The 25,186-nt window shown below is 42.2% G+C and overlaps 1 protein-coding gene across 1 annotated transcript in view; it reads right to left on the bottom strand.

Annotated features, from left to right (window-relative positions):
* ADCY9 (adenylate cyclase 9) overlaps positions 1-25,186 on the bottom strand; it is a 210,918-nt gene that overhangs the window by 49,633 nt on the left and 136,099 nt on the right. The window contains exons 3-4 of the mRNA XM_006897431.1: positions 6,839-6,943; positions 5,354-5,571 (exon numbers count right to left, since the gene is read on the bottom strand). Coding sequence (XP_006897493.1) covers positions 5,354-5,571; positions 6,839-6,943 — 323 coding nt within the window. The remainder of the gene's footprint in view (positions 1-5,353; positions 5,572-6,838; positions 6,944-25,186) is intronic.

The following is a 25,186-nucleotide window of genomic DNA, read 5'->3' as shown; positions in this document are numbered from 1 at the left end:
GTGGGACAACATTTTTGTTCTGGAAATTCTCTTTTCTAAAAAAAACAGCAGCTCCAGATTGAGAGAACTTATATTTATTTAGAAGTTTTAGGAGAAAACCAAAATTCAGAACTGGCTACCTTGTCACTTAAAAGCACTAATAGTAATCATCACTGTCAAAGCTAACAGGTACTGTAGCTCAGTACTGGAGTAATCTGAGAGCTACTGTCACAATGATTAGGGGTGATAGGAGAATTGATGCCTTTGAGCTATGTTGCTGGAGAAGAGTACTGAATATACCATGGAATGCTAGGAGAACAAACAAGTTCATCCTAGAGAGGATGAGTCTAGGCTGCTGCTTGGAGGCAAGGGGTCTGAAGCCTCATCTGACCTATTTTGAACATGTTGCAAGGACCAGCCCTTGGAGAAGGACATCATGCTTGGGAAGGTGGAGGGACTGTGCAAGAGAGGAAAACCCTTAATGAGATGGGTTGATTCAGTGACTGGGGTAATGGGGGTAGATGTGTCAGAGACAATAAGACTTGAAAAGGATAGAGCAGGATTCAGGGCTGTTGTACATAGGATTGCTATGAGTCACAGGTGACTCGATTGGATATAACAACAACAACAGCTGTCACAGACTGTAAAGACCTGAAAGCTGGGAACCACAATGATTCCAATAGTAGAAAAATCAACCTGCTGAGGCAACATCTGGGATTCTTTTATGGATTCCTAGCAAATAGTAAAGAAATGACCACAGTCTTACAGGAATGTGAGCTTGATTTTCAGAGGCAAAGAGAGCACAGAGGATTCTCAGTGTCTTGTCCTCATGGAATAATTAAGAGAATGAAGTCACATAAAATATGTACACTGCCTCACACCTGCCTGACACAAAACAGTCTGCCATATATACTCCTTCTTTTTCTTACAGAATAAAGGACAAAGAAAATGACAAAATGCTACTGCAAGCGGAAAATGAAAAAGGGAGAGAGAGACCTATATTAACAGAAAAACGTACCAAGCTCATGGATAGGAAGATTCAATATTGTGAAAATACCAAATGATCTGCATGTAGAATTCAATACTGATCCAAATTCCAACAACTTTCTTTAATGAGACGAAAAAATGAATCACCAGCTTCCTATAGAAAGGAAAGAGACTTCACATACACAAAGCATTAGTGAAGAAAAGAAACAAATTAGGAGGCCTTGCAGTCCCTGACCTCAGAACATTCTCCCCAGTCACAGTAGTAGATATGACCTGGTACTCATACCATGACTGACCAATGGAACAGAATTGAGAATCCAGAAACAAATCCACCTACCTATAGGCAACTGAACTTCGAAAAAGGCCCATTAAATTGGGAAGGGAAAAGTCTAACAAATGATGCTGGTAAGACTATATATCCATTTGGTACACACATCATCCACAAAAGTGAGTTAAAAATGCATCAAAGATCTAAATAAAAACCTATAAATATAATGATAATGAAAGGGAAAAATAAGGACATTACTAGAGGTCATAATAGGTGTGTAAGTGCATTTTAACATACATAAAAGCAGAAAATAAATTAGAGAACTAATCCATCTGGAAAATAAAGCACCTCTCTGCATAAAAAAGGAACCCTGGTGGCAGGCTGGGGGAAGTGTCAGGCTGCTGACAGAAGGCTGCAGGTACAGACCCTCCAGGATCTCCAGGGGTGAGATGGTCAGGTGTTGTTTGTGAAGACGTCAGATGCTGTCCAAGTCAGCTGACTACGGCTCCTACAGACCCTGTGAACAACAGATCTGAACCTTGCCCTATCCTGCACCATCCTCACATCTCTGCCATGCTTCAGTCTGTTATGATAATCATTGTGCCAATCTATGTTTCTCAACTCATTTTCCAAGGACTGGTCCCTACTGAAAACATGTCCAAAGTATGTGAGATGCAGGTTCACCATTTGTCTCTAAGTAGCACCTTGGTTTTACGATCTCCAAAACAGCTTTGTTTGTTCTGGCAGTCCGTGGGATAGTCAATGCTCTTCATCAACATCACAATTCAAAGGCAATTATTTTTTTTTTCAGTCTTCCTTTCTCATTATCCAACTTTCAGGTGCACAGAAGCCCAGAGACCTGGTAAAGGGCTGTCATAATTTGGAATCAACTTTATGGCAGGGAATTTGGTTTTGACTTATTTTACACATGAAAAACCTGCACCAAATAAGCAAAAAGGGAATTTGCAGATGGGGGAAAATGGGTTACAACATATCCAACAAGGGTCTAGGCGCTACAATTTATAGAAAACGTCAACACTTCAACCACAAAAAGACAAAGAGTTCAATGAAGAATAGTGTGAAGCACAATGTAAATAAACTTTGTAAGCAAAACAAGAAAAAAAAGTAAAATAGAATGTTTAGAAAGGATTGTATGAAACACAGTGTAAATGAAAGACTGTATAAAACACAGTGTGAATGAAGCATAATGTAATTATTATATGAAAACCAATAAAAATATTTTTTTAAAAAGTAGACAAAGGGAATGGACATACATTTCACCAAAGAAGACATCTATGTAGCTAAAAAATATGTGCGAAGTTGTTCTAGATCACTAGACATTAAAGACAGGCAAATCAAAATGGCAGTGAGCTACCATCTTCCTCTTTGCTACTGAGCTGAACTGGCCCACAGCTGAACCTGCAGAGGGTTCCTAATTACCAATCTTTCTTCTGAGGAGTGGCTGGTCATTTTTACTACCAGAAAGGTATGGTCTTTAGGTTAGGAGTGCAACTACCTAAGGAGTGCCCCAGAAATAAAGGGATTGGTTATAAAACCTACAATGTTAACCGCCACAGTAGAGAACAACAAATGCTGGTGAGGAGTGAGGAGAGCGGAATTTGAAGACATTGTTGGTGGAATTCCAAAACAATACAATCACTCTGGAAAACAGTGTGGTGCTTCCTTAACAAGACAGAAATTAAAATGGCCTCTCACTTAGCAAACCCACTCCCAGGTATGAGTAGGATACCCTGCTTCCTCATGTGCAGTCTGACTGTACTCTTCATGCACTGAAGGTCTGTGGAAACCCTGCATGAAGGAAGTCTCTCAGCAACACTTTCCCAACAGCGTGTGCTCATCTCATGTCTCCGTGTTGCATTCCCATAATTCTAGAGAGATTTAACCATTCTACTGCATATGTAATAGATTACAGTCAATGTCAATATAATTTACACATGCTTGGGGAAATAAAAATGACTGGTGTGAAGTGATTTATTTTATTCACTTTATTACAAGCTGTCTGGAACAAACCCACAATATCTGAGACACGCCTGTGTCATGAACAGACAAATGTTCATCACAGCATTACTCAGAACAGCAAAAGGATGGAAATAACCTTGAGTGTTCATAAACAGATGAAGGGACAAACTGGTACATACATAAAATGGACTACTGCCCAGTGACAATAAAGATGGTATAGAGGACCACATTAAATCAAACACAGAAAGACAAGTATTGCATGAGACCACAATTATAAAATGCTGAAATGAGGCTTGGAAGCAGAAAGATGTCACAAGAAAAAGCAGACTTACCCCATAGCATTTCCAAGGCTGGAATCTTTATGGGAGCATCTCTTTCTCCCATGGAGTGGCTGGTACATTTGAAACCCTGACCTTTTGATTCTTACAAGAAAGCGAGAGAATTGCATCCAAGTTAGATAAGCAGTCCTTAAAACAAAGCATATGCCAGGGATGAGAGGGGAGGTCTAGCACCTCAGAGAATAAAAGGATCAACTCAACTCTTCACAATACATAATGCTGGCATAAATGCTGATGCTATGATTTTCAAACACAGGAAACAACTTGTCCTATTAGGTAAGTTTACCTGCAACACACAGATGACACACTTGATTGTAGAAAGTGAAGAAGACGTGAAGCTTTTATAACATAAGATCAAGGACTACAGCCTTCCATGTAGATTACATGTCAACATTAAGAAAACAAAAATCCTCACCACTGGACCAAAAGGCAATATCATCATAAATGGAGAAAACAATGAAGCTGTCAATTATTTCACTTTCTATGCATCCAAAGTCAACACCCAGGGAAGCAACAATCATGAAAATAAAAGTACTTTTTTTAAAAAATTTAGGTTGTTTATTTTTCATTTCAATGAACATCTACAGAGATTTTGGAATTCCATTGAAAATAAAAGTACTTTTGCATTGGGAAAAACCTGCTCCCAATGCAAGGTCCAGGAACTCTCCAAAGTGCTAAAGAGCAAGGATGTCAGTTTATAGACCAAGGTGTGCCTCACCATGCCATGGTACTTTCAACTGCTTCCCTGCATGTTGGACAATGAATAAAGAAGACAAAAGAACTGAAACCTTTGAGTTGTGGTATTGGAGAGGAGTATTGAATAATATAAGATGGTTTATTTTGGAAGAAGTACAATCAGGAGAACTGGAGAATCAGGGCATGTTGTCAGGGGGGGTCAGGACCTGGAAAGATAAGATGCTTGTAAAGGTAGTGGGTCAGAGAAGGAGAGGAAGTCTCTCAACAAGATGGACTAACAGTAGACGTGAGCACAGCAGACAACATAGGATCCAGTAAGATCTCACTGTGTTGTCCACAGGGTCACTAAGAGTCAGAGTTGACTGGGAAATACCTAACAACAACAGCAGGAGGAAATCCTACAATCAAATTGGAGATTTTTTATATCTTTTTCTCAATAACCCATAGAACATCATGACAAAATAAACCCTAACCCAAAACAAAAATCCTTTGAGAAATATGATCTGAATCAATGATTTCACTACCACCAATCACCTGGCCCTCATCAATGACCATGGATCACAACATCCAATGGCTGCAGAACAGATTCTTTCCAAGTGCCCAGGGGATGTAACTGATCACAAGGGAGGCCACACAAATTTCAACCACCATGAATGTACTGAGGTCACGCAGACAGTCACATATACCAAAGCTCTCTGAAGAAATGGCTTACTCCACAGCTGGTGCAGGGAAGGCAGGAGATGTTCCTGGGGTGTCTGCTTTGTGTCAGAAAGTAAGGACTTTCTCTAAACAAGCTGTGGGAATGTATCAAAAGGACACAGAAGTCAGTATAAAGAGAATCTCAGTGGTGGAGTTTAGAACAACTTGAGAATCAGCATATGGTAAGGACACTGGAAGTCCCTTAAAAAAAAATGGGAATCTTCGAGTCCAGGTTGTTGATGGATGGATGAACAATGTGGACAAAAATATAATTAATCTACTATTCTTCTACTTTTAATGAGTTTGAAATGACTCCAAAATAAGAAAGTAATAAACTGACAAGGGGGAACACATGGAGGAATAAATCATAGCTAAGGGTAAGGAAACGCCATTAGCCCTGGCTTACCTGTCTTCTTTGATAACATCAACAAAATGGGCATCTGTTTTCTCCCGGATGTTCTTGAACCTCAGTGGGAGGAGAGCCGACTGGTCCAAGCTCACCCCTGCCCACCGCCCCTTCTCTTGTAGCATCTCACAAAGGGAGGTCTGGCTGTTGGTGAGCTTTTCCTCAGGTGGGGGGCTCAGCAGTCCATTCTGGGATTTGGAATGAGGCCCTACAGATGGCTGCCTCAAGACAAAGGGGAGACCAACACAGCAGTTAGTGCGAAGCCTCTGTCCACCCCAACCTCTGCCATGCTGGCATCCTCTATTCCCACAGCAGACAGCAGGCCTGATGTGTGAAAATGAGGCCAGCATCTAGAGACCACTGTTCTAATGGCATGCCTCACCTCTCCCCCCCTCTGCTTCTCCTATCCTGCCTCTTCAACCTGCATCTCAAGGTGTTCAGGCAACCAGGTAAGTGATGTCATAGAAGGAAACAGAAAGCAAGCTGAAAAGAGAGTGGAGGTTGTAGGAGAGTGTATGCACTGCAGAGCTGGTGCTCCTTCTGAAGGGCTGTACAGAAAGTCTGAAAGTTCAGGGAATGTGTGGAGATGGGGCTGAGGGAGGAAGGCCTTGTGCTGCACAAGCTGTATCTTAAGGAAAGGTGAGTAAAGACAGGGGCTTGGATTTTGGGTGGTGACTGTGGCTATGAGGGCTGTCCCTCAACTCCTTTAGCAGATGGTGAGAAGATGGAAGACAACAGCCCTGGTCTCTCAGAGGAATTCAGTGGTCCTAATGCTTTCTTGAAAAAGTTCTTGAGTTCAGTCTTTCTGCCGCCATTCCACTCGAGTCTTGACCCTGACACAAAGCTGTGCTTCTCTCGAAGCCTTGCTGCTGCTTGCTCTACCTCCAAAACTCTCTTTTCTGTACATTTCCCATGTCAAAGAAGGTCCTTCTTCCCTCTGCCCATCTATATGCTACCATTTATCTGCCTAGCTTCCAGTTCTATAAGGAGATTGGGCTGAGATTAGATTAAGCATTTTAATGTTAACAGAAAGGTGAGCAGTGTGAACCCACTAGCCACTCCACTGGAGAAAAACGAGGTGGTCTGCTCAGTTTTGATCTACAGTCTGGAAAACCCTATGGGACAATCTACTCTATCCTATAGACACCATGACTTGGGATAATACTTGACAGCAGTGGGTTTGGTTTGGGGTTTGTTTTCCAGTTCTATAAATCCTTCTCTAACTTTTCTAACTAAAACATCTTTAAACTCTTAGTATCCACCATGGGAATCCCATTCATTTCAGCACATGGTCATCCTATTTCACAGAGATCAGGCCTGTCTCTCTATCCTGTTCTTTACTGGTCTACCTAAAACCTGAAGGACTAGGAGGTGCCATCTAAGAGGAGGGATTCTCAGAATTGAGACACCAAAGACATGGAATGTCACTTGGGTGGCTGAGGCAAGAGAGGATCTAATGGGAAGCCATAGTCATGGTCTTGTTACCTTGGTGCTGTTTTTATGATCATCTTGACAGCCGTTCTGGACCACTCCTTCTTCTGCACCAGCTTCAGATTTGGGAGGAAACGTAATTCCACATGCAAGGCAGGTCTACAAGAAAGATGCAGAGCATGGGAACATACTCAGAGCACAGTCACTGTACGTAATTCAAATGAGTCTACATCATCCGTCATGTGGTTGCAACTATGGCAGGCATGCTGAGCATCCAAGGGAAAGAGGGCAAGCAACTGTCTAAATTAAAACAGTGGCACACAACCACAGAGACCTGGATACACTATCCCTCACAACAACAACAAAAACGAAGGTTATTCAAGTGTCTGTCCAACAGAAAGATCAACAGAATATAGTAAAACTACACAATGGAATGTTGTTCAGCTACAAAACAGGCATGGATTACTGATTTATGCTATGACACAGATGAAAATTGAAAATATTAGCTAAGTGAAAGGATCTAGTTACAGGAGAGCACGCATTGTTTGACCTCACACATGCAAACTTCTGAACTAGGTAAATTCACAATCATGGGGGACAGGCTGGAGGTCGCCAGGGGTTCAGAAGAGGCAAAGGGACTTCTTTGAATATCATAAACCAGGGCTCTACCTACATCATAGAGTTATTAAAGGATAAAAATGAGGAAATTAATATAAAACATGTTGATCAAGGCACGCCCACTGCATCAAGTTGATTTTGACTCATGGAAACCCTTCATTGGACTGTCAAGACTATCAATCTTAATGTGAGCAGACTGCCACCTCTTATCTTAAGGAGCGGCTAGAGGACACAAATAGTCAACTTTCTGGTTAGCAGCCCAACACATAACCTACATAGCCAACCAGGGTCCCTTGAAACACGTCAATGGTCCAATAAATCAACTCCATCCTGTACTCTGGTTCTACTCATTCGGTACTGACTTTCTGGAATACACAACTGAGAAAGATTATGGGGCCACATGCAGGCCTGATAGGGAAAAACACGTGATTGATTGGTGATGTCTGTCATGGATGAAGCACTGGCTGAGTGGAAGCACCTGTCTATACATTTGCAACCTCTGGCTTGGCACAATGAATGATGTATTAGCAAGGACTCAATAAATATTGGTGTTTAGTGTTAAAACATTTGTTAATTATCACCTTTGATTATTAAAATAGTTTAGGAAATGTAATGACCTTGACTAGAGATTGGTATCTGCTCTTAGGTAAGAATTTCTTGGCATCGGTTAGTATATATATATATATATATATATATATATATATATATATACGAAGATAATTTTAATAGACCATAAAGTGAATAATAACACAAGGGAGGCACTCACTCCTTTGAGCAATAAACTGTTTAAGATCAAAAGGACAGTATTTGCCTAGGGAGAAAGCTCAGAAGGCAGGACAGGACAGACTAGAAGGATGAATTGAAAGGAAAATTGCAAAGAGGAAGTAGAAAGACTGTGGTGACAAGGTGAGTATAATAATGTTACAAAACAAAAATGTGAATGTTTGAACGGAAAATAAATTGGTGTTGTAAATTACACTCAAGTCACAATAAAAAGAATAAATAGCTAATAATACTAAAAGGAAAAGGTTACTTGCCATTAGGCATTCCTGATGGCACAGTGGCTTTGAACACGTAAGGTGTTTTAGGAACACCTTCAGTGTGTGAAAGTGACTATCACTATCGGCCGCCAGAGGGCACCCTGAAGACGTGTACGTGCTCCTCACTCATCAGGGTCTGCACCCTCTGTGAAGGATGAAAGACTGCAGAGAAAAGTCTCTGCAGAGCAGGGAGGCATGGTAGGTTGGAAGTGAGTGCCCAGGGGTCTTCAAGTCCATGCCAGGGATCAGCACAGGCTGAAAAAAGGCCACATGTGTAATTTTTTAGCAAAGAGGGCGCCTGGCCTGGATACGGGCTAGGGTGAAATATTGTGATGCAAAATTGGGGGGTTGGTTCTTGCTGCTGAGTGAGTGTTTCTCACAGAAGCTTCCCATCACAAGCACAGAGGTGGGACATTGATATGTGGTGGAGGGGAGTATGCCTGGAAAGCTGGGGCTTGTCAGGACCACACGGCCTACAAAGAACAGGCTCCATGGTACTCACTGCCCACTTGACCCTCTCAGTGTCACCTCCTGAGGATGTGCATTTTGGACACCCTGGGCAGGTGGCCAGGATTCCAGCCATCACTCCAGGGGCAGATCCCTGCAGTGCTGAGGAAACACAGCTCCTCATCCTTCTTCATCACGGATGGTCCTGACTTTTGGGGTGTTTTACTGATTAAATCAATATTAACTTTAGGGAGTAGCCACAGGGGTTTTAGACTACCCATCGAAGATGTAAATAACTACTGATTTCTCCCTGTCTAGAACAAAGAAGACTGAAGAAAAGCAAAAATGTACTGAAACAATTAGCCAAATGAACCACTTGAACCTCAACCTCCTCATCCTGGAATCAGGAGAAATGGATGGTGCCCAGCTCGCACCATGACTACTCTAGAAAGGACCACAGTAGAGAGCCCTGGACAGAGTGGGCAAACAATGTGGAAGAGAATGAAAAAACATAAAATGGACACACTTTTGGGTTCTATAGAAACTAATGGAACCTCTGAGACTATGGATCCTAGTCATTCTTCAGACCTTGAACAAAACTTACCTCTGTGACTCAGCTTTCAGCAAACAATAGACAGGCCTCTAAGGTGATCATTTCATACCAGTGAGGCACTGATTTCTTAGAATATTCAACCATAGAAGATCAAAAGGGTGGTATTTACCCAGGGAGAATGGTCAAAGGCAGGAAGGATAAGATAGAAGGATGAATGGAAATGAGAATCATAAGGAGGGAGTGGGAAGAGTTCAGGTACATTATGGATTTTGTCATTAATGTCATAAAACAAAAAGCACATGAATGGTTAAATGGAAGAGCATTTTGGTTTATAAATATTCAGATCATACACACACACACACACACACACACACACTAAATTAGAAACTCCCAAATCAAACCCACTGCTGTCAAATGGATTCCAACTCATGGTGATTCTCTTTTGGGATTCTGAGTCTGTAAATGTTTCTGAAAGAGACTGCCATTTTCATCCAGAGGAGTTGTGGGGAGATTCAAACCACAACCTTCCAGTTAGCAATAACACAATTAGTAACTTTCGTAGAGCAGTATCTTGTTTAGAAAGTGGGTAACACTAGACTATTTGTCCTTCTCAGAAGGATGCCTAATACATTGTGCCACTAGAGCTTCATTCCATGAAGATTACAGCATCACAAGGTCTTTGGAGCAGTTCCACTCTGTTCTATGGTGTTGCTAGGAATCAGAATCAACTCAGTGGCAGGGGGAATTGGCTAGGACAGCATCAAGACTAGCCCAAATGGTCCCCACATAAAGTGTTCTCCAAGTGAGGCTCTGATGACCTAGTCTGTCTGTCTTAGAGAATGAATACCCAGGAGCCAGCTGTGTGTCTTCCCAGCTTGCTGATCCCTCCCAAAGGTGGCTGTGACCTCTAGTGGGAAGACTGTAACTATTTCTACAACACTTTGGGTCACATTTCCATTTGTTTTTCTAACATATTTCCATACGAGCCCCCTCAGTCTGTTCAGCACGCATGGCAGGGAGCTATAAAATATTGTCCCTGTGAGACTCTCACTTCCGCAATAACTACTGCTCAGTGCACAGTCCCTTTCATGGCTATTGAGGGAGGCTCTCTTCTGAAAAATAAGGAGGAGACACAGCAGAAAAGCCTGGCTTCCCTGCTTAGTCTTCAGAACTCAAATACTTAGACCAAATTTGGACATGTTGGGGGTAGTATAGCCATAAAAGCCAACAAGCATACTGTTGTCAACCATAAAACACATGTTGTCAAGTTGGGTTTCAGAACCTTTAAATTGTTATGGGAGGGGACTGCTAATCCTTCTCCTAAAGATTGACTGGTGAATTCGAATCACCAGCCTTTCAATTAGCAGCAAGATAAGCACTATGCTACCAGGCCTCCTTTATTAATGTTCCCAAATCCAGAAATGAATACTGGTACCATACTATTGCAGTCAAGTACTGCAGCCTTCAATACAGATTGAAGCTCAACATCAAGAAAACAAAGATTCACACCACTGGGCAGCATCACAAGAGATGGTGAAGAGATTGAGATTGTTAACAGTTTCAGTTTGCTTGGCTCCACAATCAACACTCTTGGTACCAGCAGTCAGGAAATCAAAAGATGAATTGCACTGGGGAAAATCTGCTGTCAGGGGCCTCACCAGAGTACTAAAAGGCAACGATGTCCATCTGGAGATGAAGGTGCAACTAATCCAAGCCATGGTCTTCACAATTACTTCTATGCATCAGAAAGCTGGACAACGACTAGAAGGAGAATTGATGGTTTTGAGTTGTGGTGCTGGAGAAGAATATTGAATATACCATGGATTGCTAGAACAAACAGGCTTATCCCGGATAGGGTGAAACCAGGCTGCTCCTTGGAAGCAAGGATTCCGAATCTCCGTCTGACATACTCTGGACATGTTGCCTCTCCCTGGAGAGGGACATCATGCTTGGGAGGGTGGAGGGACAGCGCAAGAGAGGAAATGGATAAAATGGATCGACTCAGTGACTGAGGTAATGGGGGTAGGTGTATTAGAAACTATGAGATTGGCTGAGGATAGAGTAGGGTTCAGAGCTATTGTATGTAGGGTTGTTATGAGTTGCAAGTAACTGGATAGCACTTAACAACAACAATCATAGTACTTATTACCTCACTGCCATTGAGTCCTGCTTATAGTGGCCCTGTAGAAGAGCGCAGAACTGCCCCGTGGGATTTTGGAGGCTTCATGGGAGCAACTGCCTCATATTTTTCCCATGGAGTGGTTGGTGGGTATGAACCACAGTTAGCAGTTGGTGGGTATGAACCACAGCAGTTGGTGGGTATGAACCACAGTTAGCAGTCCAACACTTAACCCACTACATCACCAAGACCCATACCTACTGACTACAGGCTGTATTTGCATTTTACCAGGTTAACCACTGGTGTTATGCACTATGTAAACTTCAAGTTTTATTCACATTTTACCAGTTTCTCTCTGTAATGGCCTTTTTGTGGGTCAGTATCCAATCCCGGCTGCACCTCTCCTCTCCTCTGTTCGAGAAAAGTCCCTCAGTATATCCTCGACTCCAATGACGTGGTCAAGTGTATTGTGGAATATCCATCCACAATGATTTTTCTGGTGCTTTCTTCTGAGACTGAGATGGAGGCTCTACATACAGGGGTGATACATCCCCCACATCAGGAGGTACCTGTCAGGTGTTTCTATTGCACTCTGACTATTGTTCTCTTATGTTGGAAGACCTCAGAGATTATGGCAACAAAGCGGCATCACGATAAAGCAAGTCAACATTGCATGGTTCAAAATCAGGAAAAGAGTGCATCAGGGATGTGTCCTATCTCCATACCTTTTCAATCTATATGCAGAACAAGTCATTCGGAAGGCTGGGCTTTCTGAGGAGGAATGTGGCATCAGGATTGGAGGAAGACACATCAACAACCTGTATTATACAGATGACACAACCTTGTGTGCTGAAACTGAGAAGGACCTGAAGCACTTCCTGCATAAGGTCAATGACTGTAGTCTTCAATATGGATTGGAGTTTAACATCAGGAAGACAAAGATTCTCACCACTGGGCCAATTTGCAGCACCATGATAGATGGAGAAAAGATTGAGGCTGTTAACAGTTACAGCTTGTTTGGTTATACAGTCAACACTCTTGGCACCAGCAGTCAAGAAATCAAAAGATAAAATGCACTGGGAAACTCTGCTGTCAGGGACCTCTCCAGAGTACTGAGAAGCAATGACATCAGTACAGAGACTAAGGTGTGCCTGACCCAGGCCATGGTCTAATGCTATGCATCAGAGAGCTGGACAATGACTAAGGATGAAAGAAGGAGAATTGATGGTTCTGAGTTGTAGTGCTGGAGAAGAGTCCCATGGACCACCAAGAAAACAAATAAGTCTGTCTTGTAGAGGGTAAAATCAAGTTTCTCCTTGGATGCTAGGATTTTGAAGCTCCATCTCACATAATTTAGGCACGTGGTCAGGAGGGATCAATCCTTGGAGAAGCATATCATGCTTGGAAGAGTGGAGGGACAGTGCAGGAGAGGAAGATCCTGGAGGAGATGGATTGATACAGTAATTGGGACAATGGGGGTAGGTGTGTTGGAGTCAGTGAGACTGGCTCTGGACAGGGCAGGCTTCAGAGCTACTGTACATAGGGTCACTATAAGTCACAGAGGACTTGGTGGCACATAACAACAAAGCACATATTCTTCTCCTAGACTGGAGTCTATGAAATGTGCAATAATACGCTGAAAAAATCTGAAATATTGTGACAATTATCAAAACATGATACAGAGACAGGAAGTGAGCACGTGATGTAGGAAAAAAGGGTGGACAGACTTGCTCAATGCAGGGTTGCCACAAACCTAAAACTTGTAAAGAAGACATGAATAGTTAAGTATGATAAAGACACACAATAAAATGAGGTCCACCTATAATTAATACATATTTGAGGAGAGAAGCTCTCAGTAAATGTCCTGTATATCTTTAAACTTGTACCCATTTTTTCTTTTTTTTTTTTTTTAGGTAGAAGTTTACGGAACATCTGAAAAAACAAGTCAATTCTGACTCATACTGACCATATGATTTGTAATCTGGAGCAGTATTTCTTATTCATAAACTCAACTCATTGTCATTGAGTCGGAACCAAATCATAGTTGATCTCCAGCAGGTTTTCCAAGGCTGTAAATCACAGAGGAGGAGATTATCCATCCCTCTCCCACTGAGTCACTGGTGGATTCAAACTGCCAAAGAGATGCCACCTGTGGGTTAGCAGCACAGCTCCCTACAGACTACACCTGGGGGGTCCTCCACAGAGACTGCGCCCCCTCTCCGTGGACTGTGCCACTAAAACTATTTATTACTAGACAGTAAAAAATGTCACCAAAAAGGAGTGAACTTCACATAACATTCCAATCCATCCTTATCACTAGTGATTTTACAGTCATGGAAACAGAGCCAGAATAATTTGTGGACGTGTAACATTCTTATGAAGAAAAATTTAGATATATGAGCCACAGGGGCAGAGTAGGTTAAGCGCTGCACTGCCAGCCAGAACACTGGCAGTTTGAATCCACCAGGTGCTCCAAGAGAGATAAAGATGTAAAGTCTCAAACCCCTATGAAGGCTCACTATGAGTTGAAACCAACTGGGCGGCAGTAGGTAGATGGCACAGTTGGTTAAGTGTGCGGTTACTAACTGAAAGGTTGATGGTTTTAATATACTGGGTGCTCTGCAGTAGGAAGATGGGCAGTCTCCTCCTAGAATGATTTACAGCCTTACAAACCCAATGGGGAGGGAACCCTCATGAGTCAGAATAAATTCAGTGGGTTATAAGCTACAAATTTTATCTTTTTTATTATTGCTTGTGGTTATACATTGTCATGGAAACAGAACCAAGGTAACTTGTAGACTTGCAACATTTTTTCCAGAAAAATTCCAGTAATTATAGATTTAACTTAAAACACAGATTCTAGGTTGACCTTTGGAAATGCTGTTTGTTTAAAGTGAAAAAACACAGACAATTCTGTGAAGAAGCATAATGTCCAAAGCAAAATGTTTATTAAGCTCTGGTGAAGACCACCTGCCCAGGAAACCCTGTGAAGCACTGCCATAAAGGCAGCTGTAAGTCCAAATGTATTCAACAGCATGCCCTAACAACAGCACTGTCCATCCTGTGACAACTTCTGGGAAATCAGGCTTCTCCAGGCTTATTAAGGCTGACAAGTGTGTCAGGGAGACAGCTTAACCACCTCTAGGATTTCAAATGAAAACAAGTTCCTTAAGGGAGAAACTTCTTTGAAACACTATCACTTAAAAGCAGCCATTATAATTCTATTTATACACAAAGAGACATATTTTACATATGACATATATGTAAAAGAATCAATACCTTTATATATAAGAATTGATACCTGAACTTTTTTTTTAGGATAAACATGATTCTATTTTGTAGAAATAGAAAACGCCTACACTTCCCACCAAAGAATTATGTTGTTGTAGATTTCCCCAATGCAAGACATCTTTTGATTTCTTGACTGCTACTTCTATGAGTGTTGACTGCAGATCCAAGTAAACTGAAATCATTGACAATTTCAATCTTTTCTCCATTTATCATGTTGTTGTCTGTTGGTCAAATGCTGAGGATTTCTGTTTTCCTGATAGTGAGATGTAGTCCATACTGAAGACTACAGCCTTTATCTTCAACAATTACTTCAAGTACTCTTTACCCTCAGCAAGTACAGTTTTGTCACTTGCATATCACAGGTTGTTAATGAGTGTTCTTACAATCCTGGGGTCACATTATTGTTCATATAGTTCAGTGTCTCGAATTATTTGCTCAGCATATAGATTGATCAAAGATATGTAAATTATATAATTTCTTCAGCATGATCAGATGATTCCCAGTTTCGAACTACATAGGATACTGTTTCTAAGCAGTATTGAAACTACAACAAGCTGTGCTTACAGATACATACAATAGGTACAATGGATTGATACAAGATAACATAAAAAAAACCAAACAAAAACAAATAAACCACCTCCAGATTCTGAATGTGTAACAATCCTCCTAAATATAGAATAGGGGTAATAATCTTCTTTAGTTTACAGAGATATTTAATTCCATTCTCCATGGGAGCTTCACCATTGTACACAGATAAAACCACCAGGATCCTATAAATGGAGGTAATTACAACTCTATTAACCCTGAAAATGGGTCTGAGGAAGTCACTGTCAATCTGGGCGATTGCCTCAGAAGAGCGCTGCGAACTTTTTTTAAGAATTGATACCTTTATTCTTATATGCTTTTGTATATAAGAATTGACCTTTCTATATATGTATGAACAATGGATACCTTTGAATTGTAGTGCTGGTGAAGATGCATGCATCATGGACTGCCTAAAGAACAAATAAAACTGTCTTGCTCTTTACAACAAAGATGGTGAAACTTCATCTCATATACTTCAGATGTGTAATCAGAAAGAGCCAATCCTTGGGGAAGGAAATCATGTTTGGAAAAGTAAAGTCCATGAAAGAAGCCAGGTCCTCACCAGCGTGGACTGACACCATGGCTGCTTCAATGGGCTTGAGCACAGCGGGCACTGTGAGGATGGCCCAGGACTGGGCGGGGCTTCCTTCTATTATACGTAGATGGGGTCACTACAAGTCATAGCTGATACCCATGAGCACCTAACAAAAATACATGTATGTAACTTGAAATACATAAATGTATATGCTTATAAACATAAATGGACAATGAACAGGATGACAGAATAATTATTGATGCCTTTGAGCTGTGGTGTTGCAGAAGAGCACTGAACATCCCATGGACAGCCAAAAGAACAAATATGTCTTAGGGCGTAGTCGGAGTCCTCTTTGGAGTCAAAAATGATAATGCTTCACCTCATTTACTTTGGCCATATGTTATTTGTTGGAGAGGGACATAATGCTTTAAAAGGTGGAGGGTCGGCAAAGGAGTGGAGGACCTTCGACCAGACAGATTGACATGATGACTGTCACAATGGGCTCTAGTGTCAGGAAGTGTGAAGATGGTATAGGATAGGACGGGGATCAGATATGCTGTTCACAGAATCGCTACTCACATTCGACAACATACTCGACGCGACAGCACCCAGTAACAACAATATACATGCCCACGTACCCTAAACTAAATCATACATTTAATACTATTTTAAGACCTACCTCATTAACTTTCAGGGTGTTTCAATATCATTAGATCATGAAATATTCAACTGTAGTATTTTTAATGTAAGTATTATCAATATGTTGTTATGCACCATCAAGTCAGAACCAATCCACAGCTGACCCTCCAGTGGGTTTTCAGAGGCAATAAAGTGCATGGGAAGAGATCACCCATCTTTCTCCCACAGAGCAGCTGATGTATTTTCCATACCATTAAGCCACCAGAGCTCCCCAAGTATTAATAAAGAACCTATAATTTTCTTATCAAGGTAAGACTTTTTAAAAGTTACTAATTTGTCCTTTTTATTTACTTCTTTTGTTGACTCACTTATCCCAGTGCCCACTATTAGCTCTTACATTATATTTCTGTAATGCGATGCTTTTCCTAAAGAGCTCTCTTTGGCATTCATGTGGGTTGACTTACTCCATACTCCTCAAGGTAGGCTACTAAAAAGGCAACTATTTGGGTGCTTAAAAGCACTCCTCCATTTCCTATTGTTCAGCTCTTCTAGGAGACAGGCACAGACCTCCTGGTAAGAGATCAAACATGCAATCTGCAGCACACACCAGGACTTGCTCAGTTGCAAAATGAATACCAAATTGGAGCATTTCTGAACATTTCCCCTCGTGACATCAAGAATCATGCCTATTGGCCTGTAGCCTCCACTGCCTGCACAGCTTCCTTTCCCATCTGTCTTTTCTCCCTTTAATTTTCAGATTGGCAGAACAACCTGCTGGTGAGATCTGATGATGGACACAAACAAACATACATACATATATCACTCAATCAATCTCCAGTAGTGTTTTTTTTGGGGGGGGGATCCCTCCAGCACTTATTGGTTTACGCAAGATCTTCTATTTTCCTTATAATTTTTCTTGGTCAACTTTTGATCTCAGTTGGTAATATTATGTTGTATCATATTATATTTATATAGACACACACACACACACACACACACACACACACACACACCCTAGGGCACTCTGGTAGCCTAGTGGTAAGAAACTGCACTGCAATCGAAGGCATGCAGTTAAGAATCCATCATCTGCTCCATAGAAGAAAGATGAGCAATCTCCTCCCATATAATTAACTGCCTCTGAAAACCTACAAGAGGGTCAGCTATGGATCTGTTTTGACTCAACAGTACACAGCAGCAGCAGCAGCAGCAGCAGCAAATAGATTATAATAAATACGTTGCTGAATATATATATTTTGTTGTTGTTGATTGTCTTTAAGTTGAGCACAATTCATAGCGACCCCATGAACCAAAGGCCTGAAGCCTTTCTATAACCATCATCATTTATCAAAGTTCATTGAGTTCCAGGGGCTTGTTGTTTGGGATGTGGATGCCACTCCTGTTTCATATACATTATAGATAGATACATAGATAGATGATAGATAGATAGGTAGGTAGATAGATAGATAGATAGATAGATAGATAGATAGATAGATAGATAGATATAGATGATAACTGCCGGATGTCCAGGCTGGGTTTAGAAGGGGTCGTGGTACTAGGGATAGTGTAGCTAATGTTAGATGGATCTTAGCTGAATGCAGAGAATACCAGAGGAATGTATATCTGTGTTTCATTGACTATGCAAAGGCATTTGACTGTGTGGATCATAACAAACTGTGGCTGACTCTAAGAAGAATGGGAATCCCAAAACACTTGAGCGTGTTAATGCGAAACCTATACTTGGACCAAGAGGCAGTCGTCAGAACAGAGCAAGAAAACACTGCATTGTTCAAAATTGGGAAGGGCAACCTGTGTGCAGAACAGATTATCCAGGAGGCTGGATTCTACGAGGAGAAATGTGGGGTCAAGATTGCTGGAAGATCTACCAACAATCTGTGTTATGCATATGATACAACCCTGCCTGCCAAAACTGAGGAGGACCTGAAGCACTTGCTGCAGAGGGTCAAGGACTGCAGCCTTCAATACGGACTGAGGCTCAATGTCAAGAAGACAAAGATTCTCACCACTGGACCAATTAGCAGCATTAGGTTGGATGGTGAGGAGATTGAGATTGTTCACAGCTTTAGTTTGCTTGGCTCCACAGTCAACACTCTTGGCAACAGTAGTCAGGAAATTAAAAGACGTATTGCCATGGGAAAGTCTGCTGTTAGGGACCTCTCCAAAGTACTGAAGAGCAATCGTGTCTCTCTAGAGACTAAGGTGCATCTGATACAGGCCATGGTCTTTGCTCTCACTTGTTATGCATATCAGAGAGTTTGACAATGACCAAGGAGGATAGAAGGATAATTGATGCCTTTGAGCTGTTGTGCTGGAGAAAAGTATTGAGAGTACCATGGACTGCTAGGAAAACAAACAAATTTATCCTGGAGAGGATTAAACTGGGCAGCTCCTTGGAGGCAAGGATTCTGAGGCTTCGTCTAACATACTTTGGACATGTTGTAAGGAGGGACCGGTTCTTGGAGAGGGACATCATGCTTGGTAGGGTGGAGGGACAGCGCAGGAGGGGAAGGCCTTCTATGAGGTGGACTGATTCAGTGACTGGGGTAATCGGAATGGGTGTATCAGAGACAGTGCGAAAGGCACAGGACAGAGCAGAGTTTAGGGCTGCTGTATATAGGGTCGCTATGAGTCGCAAGCGACTCAACGGCACATAACAATAAAACCAACATAGATATATAGAGATGATATAGAGGTAGAGATAAATAATATGATGTTATATCCCCACTAACTTCCTTTCTTTTCTCTCTAACATCCTGAAGCAAGTTTCTGACATCTTATAACCAAACACCTCTACCTATCAAACCAAACTTACTGGCTTAGAGTGTGTTCAGATCCTGAATTTGAGGGCCTTGTCACCCCACACTGTCCACTGTCTCAGTGCCTCCATGCTCAAGTACCTGCAGTGACAAGAAAGTGTACTTCACCGAGTGGGTGACATCCCTGGGCAAGGACTGGCATAGGCCCTGCCTGAAGTGTGAAGTATGCAGAAAGGCAATGACCTCTGGGGTCACACCGAGCAGGAGGGTAAGCCAGGCTGCAATGACATGTGCTATGAAGCCATGTTTGGGCCCAAAGGCTGTAGGCATAGAGGAGTAAAGAGCCACACCTTCCAGCAGGCCCAGGCACCAACCTGCCCAGGGAGGTGCTCAGTGGCACACAGCCCTTACTGTTCCCCTTGGTTTGCTCAGACTCCATTCCCTGCTGACCAGTCAGCCGCCACACTGTTGTCCTCTAGACAGATGCCAGGCCCTAATCTCATGTCAGCAGCTCCCCTGTAGCAACCAGGGTTCCTTTCTTATTAGTCAGTCTTCAAATTATTTCAGACTATATATCTAAAAGATGAGGGCTCTTAGGCATTATGGATTTTTATTTTAAAATTACAATTCTTTTTAAATTTAATAAAATTATTGAATTACAAGGAGACCTGGTAGCATGGCAACAAGACACATTAAGCGCTGGGTTGGTAACTGAAAAGGGTGGCTTGAATCATCAACCAGAAGGTGACTGATAGCTGTAGAAACTCTGTGGGATCGATCTGTTCTGTCCTACAGGGTCACAGGGAGTTGCCAGGGATGTAAAAGCAGTGGAATTTTTTGGTTATCAAAGTTTAACAGACAGAGAGGAAAATATGCAAATCATAAATGTGATAGGCAATCTCCTCCCATGTGGTTTACAGTCTCTAAAACGTAAAGGAAGGTCAGCCACCAGTCTGTTCCAATTCGAAAGCCACAAGTAAGTCTGGTTAGCATCTAAGTTCCAATTCACCAGTGTAACCAGCATTCTGAGCTGACAGACCACCCCCTTCCACAGAGCCCCCTCTTATCCCTTCTGCTCAGTGTCTCTATCTGCCAAGGGCAGCCTCTTCCTGACTTAAAACCCCTTTAGGTAGATTGGTTAATCTCAGCTTGGAGTTTGAATGATGCAGTTTGTACTTGCTCCTTCACCCAAATTTTCTTGGAGAGGTTTATCTGCATTTTTTATTTGGAGACTGTCCACCCACATAACTGAGTAGGATGTCATTATATGAATATGTCACATTGAATCACCTTTTCTATTAAAGAAATTGTTCAGAGAGTTTATGGTGTTTGACTGTAATGAACAACCCTGGATTCCTTTATTGATCTTACAGAAGAGGGAATAGAGGTGTAGAAGGGAATTAAATAATTTGCTCAATTCTCACAAGTACTTGTATTTGAGAAGCTTTGCCAGACTCCAAAATGAAATCCCAATCATCAAGCTTTCAAGAATGCCCATTTGTGGAGTGGAATATAATCATCCCTCCTGTGGTCCATATAGTGCTATAAGCTTTGTGGAGAAAAAGGCATTATTAGCATGGCTCTGTGCCCAATTGCTGGTTTTCTGCTTCCTGAGGTTAAGATTACTTCAGGGGATATAAATCTCTTCTTTCTTTTAAACACTGTTAAAAGTCACTCACTACAATTAAGAATTAGAATAGTGAGCAAGAATGGGACAAAGGGAAAGAGACAGGAAATACACTCAAGAGAGTGTTGTGGGGCGGATTCAAAAACAGGAGCACTAGTAAGCATGCAGTTCAAATCCACCACGTGACAGGTGGGAGTAGGATAAGCAATTTCCTGCTGTGCAATTTATTGCCTCTGAAAATCCACTGGAGAGTCAGCTATCAGTTAGGAGTCGATTCCAACCCGATGGCATACAACAGTGGTGGTAAAGAAACTCTGGTTGCTTAGTGGGTAAGGAACTACACGGCCAAACCAAAGGTTCCGACGCAATAGTGCAGGATAACAAGAGCTTGAGTGCTTACTCAATTGAGTGCTTACTCAATTGCTTAACAAGAGGCTGGTGGTTCAAAAGCAGCAGCTTCACAGTAGAAAGATGTAGGAGTCAGCTTCTGTAAAGATTTACAGCTTTGGAAAACTTTGGTGTGGAACTATTCTAATTTGTCCTATAAAGTCTTTGCGAGTTGGAATCCACTCAAGTGGGACTTAAATGCAAATAACTCAATGCTGTCAAGAACCAACTCATCATAGCTGAAGTTCCAGCAGACCGCTAAGGCTGTAGACGGCACAGAAAGAGAGTGTCCCCTTTTCTCCCTCAGAGCAGCTGTCAGATTTGAACCACCAGAAAAGCACAGCCTGTGGGTTAGCAGTACAACTTCCTATGGACTATGCCACCAGAGGAGGCCTAGAGTCTGTAAGAGGCAGTAGACTAAGGCCCCTATCATAACTTTCAGAGTAAGTTTCACCAACTTCCCAGGACACAGGCAGGAATGGGGAATTTTAATGCCTCCACATGTAAGTGTTTGCTTACTTAATGAAATAAAATTTTAAAATATTATCCTATAATGGTCTTGAACTTACCCTGGACTGCCAAGAAAACAAATAGGTCTGGTCTTGGAGAAGGTGAAACCAAGTTTCTCCTTGGAGGCTAGGATTTTGAAGCTCTGTCTCACATACTTTGGGCATGTGGCCAAGAGAGACCAATCCTTAGAGAAGGTCAACATGTTCAGAAGGGTGGAGGGACAATGCAGGAGAGGAAGACCCCAGATGAGATGGACTGATATAGTAACTGGGGCAATGGGGGTTGATGTGTCAGAGTCAGTGAGACTGACTCAGGACAGGGCAGGCTTCAGAGTTGCTGTACATAGGGTTGCTATGAACTGCAAGTAACCCAACAGCACATAACAACAACAATATCCTATAACTGTACTTTTCCCTAAGTTTTCTTTATTTTGTTGCTGTTGAGAATAAAATAGCAAACATGGGCCAATTCTGCAGTACCCACATGTACAGTTCACGGACACTGCTTACACTCTGTGAGTTGTGCAACCGCCTTATTCTCCATCTTGGATTGTCCCTCAGTCACTAACATCAACCAACTGCTCCCTAAGGTCTTTACCTAAACATTCAAGTTGCAGTTGTAACTTTGATTCCATATACATACTGCCTTTGCTGTTGTTATTGTTGTTAGGTGCCACTGAGTTGAGTATGACTCATAGTGACCCTATGAACAAAAGATCTGGACCTTGTTCTATCCACACTTCCTGGCACCCATTGTGGCACTGTGTCATTCCACATAGTTCCTAAGAGGGAATAATGCTCAAGGCAGATCTCTTTTACTAGCTAAGCAAAATTATCATTGAGGTTAAGATGACTTCAGGGAATATTTTTTTGTTTAAGATTTAAAGGTATTCTCAGGGCAAGTGTGTGAGGGGTTCATTCACCTTTTGTGGCTCCAGACAGTTTAAATTCCATGAGCATTTGAAATTCTGCTCTGCATTTCACCGCTCCATAGGAGAAAGCTGAGGCAATCTCCTACCTCATTAGTTTACTGCCTCAGAAGCAGTTCTACTTCATCCTCAACAACAATGGCTTCTTATTTCTAAATTATCACTTAGTGGCATCAAGTTACATTCACAGTGAGCCCATGTGTACAGAGTAGAACCACTCCGGTGGGTTTTTTGGACTGTGTCCTCTCAGAAGTGGCTCTCCAGGCCTATCTTCCGCAGTGCCCCTGAGCAGCTCCAAACCACTAACTTTCTGCCTAGTCACTGAGTGCTGCTTCTCTTTCACTCGCTTGCTATTTTTCCAAACATGATGGAGTAACACAGTGACTGTGACAATGGGCTTAAGCTCTGCAGAGACTATGAGAATGATTAAGACCCAAACGTACTTCATTCTGCTGTCCAGCAGGCCACTGAGAGTCAGAACCAACTCAACAGCATCTAACAACAGCTGCCCAGTAGTTTACATCACTTGGAAATCTTCATTTTTATTTATATCCATGAGTGGAATAGTGCTGGACCACCAACCCAAAGGGCAGCAAGTCAAATCCACCAGCTACTCCACAGGAGAAAGATGAGGCCGTAAGGCAGTACTCTGCATACATGAACACACATGCACACACAGACAAGCACACCCGCTACCCTCGAGTCAGTTCAAGGACACATATACACTCACAGACAGGCACACCACTACCCTTGAGCCATTCTGACTCTCAGAACTCAGGTTGCTGAGCCTGACTCTAAGTAGAAGGCTGCCCATATTTATCCCCAGAAGCAGCTTAAGAAATCAAACTCCTCACCTTTTGGTTAGCAAACAACATCACTCCCTAACTCTGGTCCACTGCCATCCAAGGTGCTGCAACTCACAGCTTCCCTCCACCAGGTTCCCCCAGCTATAAGGAGAATGCTCACAGTTCTTCCTCAGAGTAGCTGAGGAATTCAAACTTTTGACCTTTCATTTAGCACTGCAACACCTAAAGCACCTCCCCACCAGGTTTCCTCTAGACATAAATACACATATATACATACATACATACATACACACACATATTCAAGTCCCTAACCTTTTAAATTTCTAGGTAGTTATGTGCCATTGAATCAGAACTGACTCAGAGCTGACCAGCAGGTTTTCAGAGGCTGTATATTGCATGGTAGGTGACTGCCCATCTTTTCCTACAGAAAAGCTGATGGATTAGAACCACCTGCCTCTGGGTTGGAAGCAAAGCTCCTTATGATTAGGCCTGCAGAACTACTGGGCCTGTTCACATTGATGATCCAGATAAGAAAGACACAAAGTAAGTGTTTTTCAAATTATGTCATTTTAAAAAGTCACAGAGACTGTCACAAAGGACAGTCCTGGGGCAAGAAGACCCACAATATGACACCAAAGGGGAAGTCACTATCCCCACAAGTTCTGCTGTACTTAAACCCAAGCCTTTGAGAGCAGAGCAGGAGGTTAGGAATGTGAACGCATGCACACACACTCCACTCCATGAAGAACACATAGGCAGGAATGAGTGCATTCTCAGGTTCTGACAGTGGATTATGGCAGAGGCACAAAGCGGGCCTGGTAGCCTGGAGGGTGTTTTTCCAGGACAGCCTCAGAGAGGAATTAAGAGTTGCTCAGAGCTCAAAGAGAGGACTGGTGGGGCCCGAACAGAGAAGAGCTATTCAGATTCTGGGTTCTCATTTTCTTTGGCCCTTATAAAGATATAAACCAGTTACTTTATCTCTGTAGTCCATCACCACAGAGCTCATAAACAATCCCTGCAGAGCTAAGTCATGATCAACAGGCCATGGAGACACATGACCTTCACTGGCATACTGGGTAAGGATGCTGTCATATTTCCAACTGTGAACTAGGGGTCAATTACAGCTGTTCAGGACATGTGCAGTAGAGCAGGAAAGACAACCTGAGAATCTGCCTTGTGTCTACTGACCCAGGCTTCAGAGTCTGGCAGCTCCTAGTTTACTTCCTTAGAGAGACTCTCTTTCTGTGTCATTAAAAATCTATTCCAAAAGGAAGTTGTAAATATCTAGTATGCTCCAAGCAATGTGCCATGTGGTCTCTGACTTCAACGAACTGGCAAGAAGACATGTGGGAAATGAAAGCAAATATTGGGATGAGAAAAATGGGGATCCCAGAGCACTTAATTGTGCTCATATGGAATCTATACCTAGATCAAGAAGCTGCTGTTTGAATGGTTTAAAATTAGGAAGGGTGTGCATCAAGATTGCATCCTTTCCCCATATCTAGCAAACCTGTATGCTGAACAAATAATTCAAGAATCTGGA

This window comes from Elephantulus edwardii, unplaced genomic scaffold, assembly GCF_000299155.1.
Source record: "Elephantulus edwardii isolate Elephantulus edwardi_28Jun2011 unplaced genomic scaffold, EleEdw1.0 scaffold00209, whole genome shotgun sequence".
NCBI lineage: Eukaryota > Metazoa > Chordata > Mammalia > Macroscelidea > Macroscelididae > Elephantulus > Elephantulus edwardii.
This window is presented reverse-complemented; position numbering and strand designations above follow the sequence as displayed.